Genomic DNA, 11,415 nt, shown 5'->3' with positions numbered 1-11,415 from the left:
TTTAACTTCTGTTTAACTAACCCCCTCATTTTTGCATAGTTCCCCCTTTTGAAATTAAATGCCACAGTGTTGGGCTGTTGAGATGTTTTTCCCACCACTGGGATATTGAACGCTATTGTATTATGGTCACTATTTCCAAGCGGTCCTGCTATAGTTACCTCTTGGACCAGCTCCTGCGCTCCACTCAGGACTAAATCTAGAGTTGCCTCTCCCCTTGTGGGTTCCCATACCAGCTGCTCCATGAAGCAGTCATTTAAAGTATCAAGAAATTTTATCTCTGCATTTCGTCCTGAAGTGAAATGTTCCCAGTCAATGTGGGGATAATTGAAATCCCCCACTATTATTGAGTTCTTAATTTTGATAGCCTCTCTAATTTCCCTTAGCATTTCATCATCACTATCACCGTCCTGGTCAGGTGGTCGATAATAGATCCCTAATGTTATATTCTTATTAGAGCATGACCATAGAGATTCTATGGAACATGCGGATTTGCTTAAGATTTTTACTTCATTTGATTGTACATTTTCTTTCACATATAGTGCCACTCTTCCTCCCCCGCCCCCCCCATCCCCCCCCCGCACGACCTGTTCTGTCCTTCCGATATATTTTGTACCCCGGAATGATTGTGTCCCATTGCTTGCTCTCAGTCCACCAGGTTTCTGTGATGCCTATTATAGCAATATCTTCCTTTATCACAAGGCACTCTAGTTCACCCATCTTATTATTTAGACTTCTAGCATTTGTGTACAAACACTTTAAAAACTTGTCACTGTTTATTTGTCTGCCCTTTTCTGATGTGTCAGATTCTTTTTTATGAAAGTGTTTATCATCTGATCTGGCCCCTACTTTATCCTCTTCCATCCTCTGCTCCTGACTATAACCTGGAGATTCTCTATCATTAGACTCTCCCCTAAGAGAAGTCTCTGTCTGATCCACATGCTCCTCTGCAGCAGTCGGCTTTCCCCCATCTCCTAGTTTACAAACTGCTCTACAACCTTTTTAATGCTTAGTGCCAGCAGTCTGGTTCCACTTTGGTTTAGGTGGAGCCCATCCTTCCTGTATAGGGTCCCCCCATTCCAGAAGTTTCCCCAGTTCCTAATTAATGTAGACCCCTCCTCTTTACACCATCATCTCATCCACGCATTGAGACTCTGAAGCTCTGCCTGCCTACCTGGCCCTGCGCATGGAACTGGGAGCATTTCTGAGAATGCCACCATAGAGATCCTGGATTTCAGTCTCTTCCCTAGCAGCCTAAATTTGGCCTCCAGGACATCTCTCCTACCCTTCCCTATGTCATTGGTACCTACATGTACCACGACCACCGGCTCCTCCCCAGCACTACACATAAGTCTGTCTAGATGCCTCGAGAGATCTGCAACCTTCGCACCAGGCAGGCAAGTCACCATACGGTTCTCCCGGTCATCACAAACCCAGCTATCTACATTTCTAATGATCGAATCTCCCAATACTAATACCTGCCTTTTCCTAGCAACTGGAGTTCCCTCCCCCGGAGAGGTAACCTCAGTGCGAGAGGCAACCCCAGCACCGTCTGGAAGGAGGGTCCCAACTATGGGAAGGTTTCCCTCTGCTCCTGTTGACTGCTCTGCTTCCCTGGGCCTTTCATCCTCCTCAACAGCGCAGGGGCTGTCTGACTGGAGGTGGGACAATTCCACAGTGTCCCGGAAAGCCTCATTAACATATCTTTCTGCCTCCCTTTGCTCCTCCAGTTCTGCCACCCTTGCCTCCAAAGTCCGTACGTGGTCTCTGAGGGCCAGGAGCTCCTTGCATCGAATGCACACATACGCCACCCACCCACAGGGCAGGTAATCATACATGATACACTCAGTGCAATAAACTGGATAGCCCCCACTCTGCAGCTGGGCTTCTGCCTGCATTGTCTCCTAGTTAATGAAGGGGTTGTTTAAAGCAAGAAGTTTTGAATGTAGTTTGGTTTATAGGTTTTAAGGGGAAAAAAGGGTATAAGATAGAACCGGCAAGGGACACGTGCTCCCTTCCCACTCCCCTTCGAAACTCCCTGTTAGCAGCCCCTGGTCGCAGAAGCTCCCTGGTCGCTTGTGCGCTGCTTTATAAAGCCCTGGCCTGGGTGAATGCCCCGCCCACTGATTAAGGCTCAGCCAATTACCTCTCTTCTAACATAGTCTCTGCTGGTGCCTCTTCTTTATTACCAGAAAAGAGCATGTCTGAGATAGGTATCTGCCCAACCTCCTCTCCAGTGAAGAATGGTGCAAAAAAGTCATTTAGCTTCTCAGCAATGATCTTCTCTTTACCTGAGAATCTCAGCTTTCATTTTAAAAAGTAAATTTCTAATCCCCATGTTTGTAGAGGAGAGCATGAGAATAATTAGAATGATTTGGGACATGGAAAAACTCTCATACAAAGAGAGTGAAAGGATTTGGGATTGTTTACCTTAGAAAGGAGACTAATAAGAGAGGACAAATGATAATATGTATAAAATAATAAATGATACAGAGAAGGTAGATCAGGATCTTCTGTTCTGTCCCTTTAAGAATAAGGGGACCTCTAATTAAATTAAAAGGTGGCAAATTCAAACCTGATTGAAGAAATACTTTTTTTACAGAGTACATTATTAGACTGTGGAACTTATTGCCATATGAAATTGTGAAGGCCAAGAAATTAACCATATAGATGTCCAATCTCATTTTGAATCTTGATAATTTCTTGATCTCCATCTCTAATACCCCTTTCTCTAATATCCCTCTGTCTCTAATATCCCTTCAAAAATGTCACCTTTCATTACAACTCTGTATATTCTTGTTAACCATATAAATATCCAGTCTTTTTGAATCTTGCTAACAAGGATATATAGAGTTGTTGTAATGAAAGGTAACATATTTTGGAAGGGATATTAGACCTCATGCTTCAAGATTTAAATCAATCTAACTATGAGATATTAGAATGAGAGCTAATGTCGGGGGTAGACTATCTAATTTCTGCCTTCTGGGAGGTTCTTACACCTTCCTCTAAGACATCTGGCACTTGCCACTGTCAGAGATAGTACTGGTCTAGGTGGACCTTGAGTCTGATCAATTGTGGCCATTTCTCTCTTTCCTAATGTAATCACATGATGCTAGTAGCTGGGGCTTTAGGATCTCGAGCTGGAAACACTGATTATTGTTCTTACCAGCTTTGCCTGTTACTTTGGGGGTTGCTCATTTGTTAGGATTACTCTTTGGGTGGTGGGGGGTTCTGTACTTCTATCAATGTACTGGCTGTGTCACTTGTGTTCTCATGTGGAGCTCTACTTCTCCCTGCTGCAAGTTCCCTCCCAGTAGAGCTATCCTGCAGGAACTAGGTTCTTCCAGCCCCAGAATCAGACGAACACACACATTAACAGACTGTGTCTGAGAGGACCTAGTTCATCAGCACTCCCAAGCTGACACCTTATATGTCCCTGGACTCAGTAGGCTGGTTTGAGCAGCACTTCCAAGCTGTCACCCTCATAGGCCCTGGGACTCACCAGCCTGGGTCAAACAGCACGTCCAAGCTATCACCCTCATATGCCATGGGTCCCGCACCAGAATAGAGTATGCCTGAGCAGGCTGGGTCGAGCAGCACCTTCAATCTGCCACCCTCATATGCCCCTGGACTCAGCAGACTCGGTCGAGCAGCACTTCTAAGATGCCACCCTCATATGTCCCAGGTTCAGCACGTCTCTAGCCCCACTTTCACGTTACAATCGTTGTGGTAGTAACCCCACAGGATTTTTGGGCGCTGCAGGGATCTTTTAGCTTAGGTACAAGGAGTGTTGCTGCAGAGCAAATGAGGAAACCAAAAAACACCCACGATGCGGGGGGGGAGAGAGAGAGAAAGAAGCAGCCAGCTTAATCATGAAAGTTATTTATTGCCAGGTAATAACCATAGGGGAGCCAAACAAACAAAACAGTTATAATAGTAAATCTAACTTAATTTGGATTATAAAAGTCAGGTGTACAAAACTGTAACTGATCACACAAGTCAGGGTCGGAAGGCTATACCGAGAGAGAGAGAGCTGGGTTCTTACCACTGAGTGAAGCTTGAATTGATCAGGGGTCCCAGGTGGTGGTGGTGGTAGCTGAGGGTCTGGAGTGCTGGAGACAGGCAGAGCCCGCAGCACGATCAGTCAGGAGAAGATGAAGTGCCAATGGAACTGATGTAGATTTTGGATCCAGGCATCAGAACACTTACTTGAGCATAGGTAGGGTTTTTTGTAGAGAAACAACAATGGTTCAAGATTTGTTTATGCGTAAACAAGGGAGTATACCAAAGTTGTTTTGTTCAGGCTCTACCATGGGAGCTGATCATTCCTGGTTTTGGGCAGTGTTCCTTGGAGGGAACTCACAATATAATTAGGAAGCTTCACTATTTTGGATACCAATAAAAGATTTATTACTAGAATTGATCTGATAATTACTGAGCTGTGTGTGTGTAGGTTCATTAACATCTGGAGTGGAGATCCCCCATCATGCAGTGCTTCCCTGCTTTTCTGGTCCCAGAGTTCCATGTGGTTCTTGCCTTGGAACCTCTGTTCTCCATTCTGTATGCTAATGGAGATGCCTCCTTGTCCCATCTTCAATGCAAATAAGGCTAGGGCAGTTTCCTTAATCCTGTCATCCTTATTCCAGGGGTTTAGGTGCGTCTCCCATTGTCTTTTCATTGCTTTTTGTAAGTCTTTCTTCTGATGCAGATTTGGTTCAAGCAGAGAGGCTGGGGGTGGGGGAGGTCTTTAATGAGTCAGACATGCTGGATACTGTGCCCTGGTTCCCCAAGAACACAGGTAACATTCTAGGAAATCCTTTAAATATTGCTCCCTCATCTGTTTGGCCTAGTCTGTCTTTTACTGTGTTGTAACCAGGTATTATGGTATCCCACTGATTTTTGTCATGCCAGCGTATTTCCACATATAATTTGCCAGTGTAAGATATTCTTGTTCTTTTAATTTTTGCTTTAGAGTCTCATGTTTGTGAACAGAAATTTGTCTATCATTTTTATTTTTATTTTTTTTACCAAGCACCTGTTTTAACTGCCTAATCTGACAGCTTGATGATTTTACTGAAATTTCATGTGTTCTTGTCCTGTCCTTATCCTCTAGTTCAATTGTAATTTTGCTTCCTATTCTTTACTGGATATACAGATGCAATTGTCCATCGATGTGTTCCTTAACTCCTGTCAGCTTTCCCCCACCTCTTAATTTAAACACTCCTCCAATATCTTATTTTACATGCTCGCAATGTGGTTTCATTTTAATTAAAGTGGAGCCTCCATCCCTTCTGTATAGGCTTCCCCTTCCATAAAATCTTCCCAAGTGCCTCGTAAACTTAAACTTGTCCTCTTTTACACTATCTTGTCAACCATGCATTGAGACCCTAAAGTTCTCTGTACCTAGTTGGAACCAGGCATGGACTTGAAAGCATTTCAGGGAAGGTTTCTACAGAGGCCTTGAATGTAAACAGTCTTCCTAGTAGTCTAAATTTAACTTCCAGGATCTTTCTCCTGCATGGTTGGTACCAGTGTGTAACATGACCATAGACTTCTCCACAGCAATCATCAGAAGTCCATGTAGGTTTCTTGTGATGTCCACAGCCTTTTCACAGGCAGGCAAGTTTCCAAACTGTTTTCTCGGTCACCTTATACCCAATATATTCCTATATCCCCTATTACCATAGCCTTTCTTAGTCTCCCAAGAGTTTCTCCTCCCCTGGAGAGCAGTGACCTTGGTGCATGAGGAATTGTCAGTCTAAGTGGGTTCCAGTTAAGGGTGAGTGTTTAAGAGTCTAATTGCTAATCAAAAACATATATGTGCATTGGAGATCAGTTAATGTCACTGAGACATTGAGCTTTTGCATTTCCTTACTTTTGTGATTTTAATTTCTAATTCTAACATTGTATTGTTATAAAACAAACAAAAAGGTTAGTTATGACTGTTTTTAAAATATGCCATGTGACTAAATTTTTCCTATTATCTGATGTTTTAAGTTGTTATACTTTTCTCTGAATACATTAGAAAAATGCTTGCTAAAGATTGCAACATGTTTTTAAAATTTAAATATAAAAGTTATCTTCAATGTTGATATTGACATAGTGTTACTATTCAAGGTTGTCATTGTTACTGATGACATACAATGGTTAGCATGGGAGTTAACGTTGACACAGTGTTGCTGAGGACACAAGCTATAATTATAGCATTAGCATTATCTCTACAATGGCAGAGGGATTAGGAGGACATGGTTCATCGGATATACTAGAGAACTTTAGAAGACCATGAGGTAACCCACCCTAACAGAGTGTAGTTTTTAGTGACTTTTAGGGACTAGACCACAATTAGTAGCTTGAGTTTGCACCTGGTTCTGTAGCTCAAGCACTAGAGATTCATGCTTTTAGATTGCGAGATCCCTGCTTCAATCCCCACAGACACAGGTAGGCTTGGCTGAATTTGATTTTTTGTTTTTAAGCATTTTTTTATTTTTATTAATTTTAAATTGTCACGGTTGTGCAAAATTATGGGTTTTAAAGCATTCTATTTTTTATTTTTATTTTATTTAAATTTTCACCATTGCAGGAAATTATGGGAGGGTCAGACAATGGGGGATGGGTCAACAATAATTATTTAATGACAGTAGGTGTTGAAATTCCAACACAAATTGTCACAATCACATGTCAACATATATACAATAAATATTAAAGTTCTCAAGCAGCATTTTTTTACTGTAAATGTCTCAGTAAATTTCAATTATGATGGAAATATTTTTTCATCAGTTTGTGTGAGTACAGTGAAGTCAATATTTACTGAAATTTACAGATAAAAATCTAATTCTTTCAAGCCTGCTTATAGGATTTAAAGTGCTATGGACATCTGGAGTTCAGAATGAGAGAGGTTCCCTGTCAAAGCGAGTGTACAATCTACAGTGACACAGCATGGCTTTTTGTCCTCCTCTAGTAACTTGCTATTGTGTAATGATGCCCCTAGTCAGGACATCTGTACAAAAAGAGCCCTGGACTTCTGGATTTAAAAGAATCCGCTACTACTCTTTAAGCTAAATGATAGAGCCTTTGTGAAATCTGTCTTTAACTTAAACGGTATGCCTACATTCCAATCAAAGCTGTGATTGCAGCTTGTGTAGGCATAGCCACACAAGCTTTAATCTAGCTAGCACAGCTAAAAATAGCAGTGATGCCATGGTGGCAAGAGCTTAATTGCATGCTAGGAACGTGAGAATATACCCAGGGTCCCAGGTGGGCTTATACAGCCTGTGCTGCAGCTTGTGCTGCCATGGTTTCACTGCTATTTTTATCCATGCTATGAGTGAGTTAGATTAAAGCTAGACTAGGTATTTTTACACAGTCTGAAATCACCTCTCCCCTTCAATTCCACTGTACATGTTACCCATGCCTGCTTGGGTGTGGCACTCTGTCCCTTCTAGTGGTACCTAGCCCAGCTAGAGATTGTTGAGTCTGCTACAGCCTTAGCTAATAGCCATCTGGCTTTTAACTCATGCAGTAGAGGCTCATACACTAAGCTTCAGAGATTCCAGGTTCAATCCTGCCCGCCGATGGTCTGTTGGCATTACACACATACCCAGAGATAAATGTTAGTGTGAGTTAAAAACAACTGTGGCGTCTGGAAAAAAAATGTTGTTAATATATATGCCAAATGCCTAAAAAGTTTAGAGGGTTAGTGTCACAGAAGAGCAGGTTTGAAGATTTGAAAGGTAGGCGCATCTTTTGTTAGAGTCCAGGAGTGTATCATCAACAACGTTGTAATTGATGTGAAGGTGGCAAAGAATACTGGAGACCTTGCCCTTAACTTATTTCCATGCTCTCAAGGATTTGGGTGAGTGGTGTAGCTCCTGAATTGTCACTAAGTTTTTGTTAGTATAAATATAACTTTGTAAAACACTTTAGGAAAAAATATTAATATACACATGTTCTTATAATGTACTGTTGTGTTTTAAATTGACAAGCCTTTTATAATGCCACAGACTGTAGAAACTTTTTCTCTGACTAGTGAAACAAGTTTAAAAATAAAGATACCATATCTTTTTTGTGACTTATTAAAATGTTTTCATTTTTAAGCCTTTGCCATCCAGGTCCTTGCCCATCATGCCCTGCCTTTATGACAAAAACATGTGAATGTGGGCGAACAAGGTGAGATTATTTTGATTATTTTTTTTTACAAACAAAAATAGGAAATTTTATAAATACGGGTTGTAATAAATTTCCATTCTTTGAGGTATATTTCCAGTCTGTGTATTGGGAATGTCCAAAGCAATTTCTGCAAACTTCGCTGAAAACTAGACACAATATATTTGAAATCTACTCTGTTCTTTAAAAAAAAATCTAAATAGGGACAGATGTAATATATGAAATAGTCATCCTGGTAATTTGTCATTTTTACAATTATATTTTCATATTTTTTAATTCTTTCCTTTTTTTGTATGAGATCCACAAACCGGGAATTGAAACTGATATATACAAAAAAAAAATCTAATTGTTATAGTATTCTTAAATGCTATTTGTAATAGGTAAATGATAGCGATAATTTTTAGTTGATGTAAACATGTTGCTCTAAACCAGGGGTTCTCAAACTTCATTGCACCGTGACTCCCTTCTGACAACAAAAATTACTACATGACCCCCAGGAGGGGGGACCGAAGCCAGAGCCCACCTGAGTCCTGCTGCCCTGGGTGGGTCGGGGGGAGCTAAAGCCTGAGCCCCACTACCCTGGAGGGGCAAAGCTGAAGCCCAAGGATTTCAGCTCCAGGCAGGGGGGGACTGTAACCTGAGCCCCACTGCCCAGGGCTGAAGCCCTCAGGCTTCGGTCCCAGGTGGTGGGGTTTGGACTTGGGCTTCCACCCTGAGCCCTGACAAATCTAAGCCAGCCCAGGCAACCCCATTCAAACAGGGTCACAACCCACTTTGGGGTTCTGACCCACAGTTTGAGAACCACTGCTCTAAACCCTGTAAACAAGTCTTTAAAATTCCAGTAGAGGCAAAAAATGTATTGCCAATTTTTAAAAATTCAATTAGTGCCATATTTTAACAAAATCGCATTACTAAGATCTTGTCTCTGGGTGAGAAACAAAATTTATACAAGAGTTTTTAGGATTTTTTTTTTTAAAGTTTGTGTTTGCGAAATAAGAATTAGACAGATGTTAATATATACTCTGGCATTTCAGTAGTAGTGTAAAAATTATAATGAAGCCTAAATCTTGGTTCTGTAGTTAGTTCATGACTGAAAGTCCTGTAGCTTTAGAATTCCAGTGGGCACTATATATCTTCAGAGCAAGTACAACAACCTTCTATTGTGTCTAACATTTTTCACCACTAACGTTAGGTGAATGCCCTTCCACAGCTGCTGCCACTGTGAAAAGTGGATCTGTTGGTTCAGCCATACCGCTACTAACCTTGATTTTTACTATTGACTTTTCAAAGACTCCAGTTCTGACGATGTTTACTAATACAGACCTCTGAATCCCTGCCTCAGCTTTATCTCATGCAATCTGATGACTATTACCTCACAACTTTGTATTGGTGACACAGACACTTCATCTCTAGCTGGTCAAATCACTGTCCTGGCACAAAGCCTGTCTCCTATGCTTCAAATATGCATGGCACCTCTTGCTCCAAATCTGTCAGGAGCTGGTGCTGACAGTTTCAGTGCAACCAAATGGACATCTATTCAAATTCTGTCACACTTCTGCTGTCAGTCTCAATCTACTATATGAAATTATAGGGATGTTTCATCAGCATGTTTAGTTAATTTGATGACCCAGATCAGCTGGAGGATTATTGTGACACAACCCATACCTCCATACGGACTAATGAGAACAAAGCCCTGTCTTCAATGAGGTTGCTCAGTAAAGAGAAGGTTGAGTGGTGACTTGGTAATACAATCTGTAAGTACTTACTTGGGGAATAAATATTTAATAATGGGCCTTTCAGTCTAACAGAGAAAGGTATAACATGATCCAACTGAAGCTAGACAAATTCAGACTGAAAATGGGGCATAAATTTTTAACAGTGAAGGTAGTTAATCACTGGAGCAATTTAGCAAGGGTTGCGGTGGATTCTCAATCACTGACCATTTTTAAATCAATTTCAGTTGCTTTTCTAAAAGATATGCCCTTGGAGTTATTTTGGAGAATCTATAGCCTGATTATCACAATGATCCCTTTTGGCCTTGGAAGCTATGAACATGATTTCCACCCCCCCCCCCCCCCCACACACACACACACTCTGAATGGACTAGATACACTAGGATAATCCTATTTACATTTGAAACCACTAAGGACTCAAGGTAAAAATTATGGAATACCTTGACCTATCTTTTTGTGGCTGGGGTGATAGTATTCATCTCATTCCAGCACATCATTGACTGGCTGAAGGATGTGTACTATCCTGACAGTACCTAAAGTAACTTATACCCAAAGAAACATCTCCTTGCATCTTCCACATGGAAGTTTAATAGATGTCAGACAGAAAGGACCACTAAGACCATTTACTTCCTGAAGCATTTAAAAATGCTTCCTATGCTTCCTTATTGTTAACCACAAAACTCTAACCAAAATGGCCATAGGTACTTCACTGATAGCATTTAAAATCCCCTTATTAATTGCCTAAATTTCTCAAATTCAAACATGTTATTGCCATGAGCCTCCCCCTTTTTCCATTTGTTCTAGATTGGTTTCCTCATTTTTTTTTTTTTAATTGCTTTCACATTTCCAAATTGGTTTTGTATTAGCATTTTTCCACTACAGATTTATGGCTTTGGGACATTTAATAAGGTGTTCTGAAAGAATTCCAAACTTTTATTCATATGTCTATTAACATTTTTGTGTTTGCAATTAATTTTGTTCATAATTATATTTTAGCTTTTAGCTTTCAAACCCTTTGAAGCATTCTCCTTGTTTGTAGGTATAATATCGTTATTACTCTGTGGGACTGCATTGTGTTTTCACAAAGCAGATGTAATAAGGTCCTGATCACTTGTGTCACCCTGCCTGGAGGGGCTCATGACTGTGAGTGCCTGCCTCAGTGCAGACTGTCAAAAAAGGGCAGACACCCCAAACTGTTGATGTTCTGTAATTAGATTTCACCAAACCAGTAACAAATGTGAACTCCTGGATCATTATAACAGTCTTAACATGGATACTATCTAAAGGTTTATTAACTAGGAAAAAAGGAATAAGAGAATTATTTACAAGTTAAAGTAAGCCACCATACACACACACACACACGAGTTATTATCCAACTCCTCAGAGTGACAGAGTTGTAGTGATCTGTCAATTCAAAGTGTCTTTCAGAGCAGATCCAGGAGGCTCTTGGGGATCTCTGGCTTCAGTTTAGAGTCTTTGTCTGTCTCTCTCTCTCTCTCTCTCTCTCTCTCTCTCTCCCCCC

The 11,415-nt window shown here is 40.9% G+C and overlaps 1 protein-coding gene across 4 annotated transcripts in view; it reads left to right on the top strand.

Moving 5' to 3' along the window:
- Nucleotides 1-11,415, top strand: part of NFX1 (nuclear transcription factor, X-box binding 1) — a 196,391-nt gene that overhangs the window by 57,780 nt on the left and 127,196 nt on the right. For all 4 annotated transcript variants that reach the window (XR_004644583.1, XR_004644584.1, XM_034761492.1 and 1 more), the window contains exon 6: nucleotides 8,092-8,163. Coding sequence is in view for 2 of the 4 variants with exons in the window: in XM_034761492.1 (XP_034617383.1) it covers nucleotides 8,092-8,163 (72 nt within the window). In the remaining 2 variants the exon portion in view is untranslated. The remainder of the gene's footprint in view (nucleotides 1-8,091; nucleotides 8,164-11,415) is intronic.

The sequence above is a fragment of the Trachemys scripta genome, chromosome 2, assembly GCF_013100865.1.
Source record: "Trachemys scripta elegans isolate TJP31775 chromosome 2, CAS_Tse_1.0, whole genome shotgun sequence".
In the NCBI taxonomy this organism is placed as follows: Eukaryota; Metazoa; Chordata; order Testudines; family Emydidae; genus Trachemys; species Trachemys scripta.
The sequence above is the reverse complement of the archived record's forward strand: the minus strand, read 5'-3'. Positions and strand labels throughout refer to the sequence as shown.